General features: G+C 42.4%; 1 protein-coding gene across 1 annotated transcript; it reads right to left on the minus strand.

Annotated features, from left to right (window-relative positions):
• Positions 1-50: 50 nt before the first annotated feature.
• On the minus strand, positions 51-329 carry LOC103800780 (serpin B6-like; the record flags this gene model as incomplete). The annotated part of the gene is made up of 1 exon (XM_009073163.1): positions 51-329. A coding segment is annotated over one exon (279 nt), but the record flags the coding sequence as incomplete, so codon positions are not given.
• Positions 330-528: the final 199 nt, after the last annotated feature.

Raw genomic sequence — 528 nt, forward strand, 5'->3', positions numbered from 1 at the left:
TCAGCAGTGAAATGTGGAATGATCCTTGCACTGCACATTGCCACCCGTACAGCTGTAGCTGCAGCTGCTTCAGTGCCTTCTTCATTGACCTCCACAAAAGACTTGTGAACCACTTCAGAGAGCACCAGCTCATTGCCAGCTGACATTCCCGAGAAGTCTGCCTTCCCGACGTCAAATGCGTCAAGCATTCCCATGCTCTTCAGAACGGGTTTCAGATCATAACGTTCTTCCAGTTTAAATCTGGGTAAAGACACCCTCACCTCTTTAGAGTCCATCCTTTCAGGATTGATCCAATCTATCAGCTTCTCATATGTAAGGTCTCTTTCCAGCTAAAGAAAATACCATAATTACGTAACTAAAATGACAAGACAGTCAGTGTTACATCACCAAAATTACTGATTATGGCATTTGTTTACATAGGAGATAACATGCATTTTTTTCCAGGATTCACAGTGTAGATTGGGATTTTTTGGTTTGTTACGTTCTTACATACAAGGAGCAAAGGCACAGAAGAACTGCTGACAAGAT

The sequence above is a fragment of the Acanthisitta chloris genome, unplaced genomic scaffold (assembly GCF_000695815.1).
Source record: "Acanthisitta chloris isolate BGI_N310 unplaced genomic scaffold, ASM69581v1 scaffold20444, whole genome shotgun sequence".
Classification (NCBI taxonomy): domain Eukaryota; kingdom Metazoa; phylum Chordata; class Aves; order Passeriformes; family Acanthisittidae; genus Acanthisitta; species Acanthisitta chloris.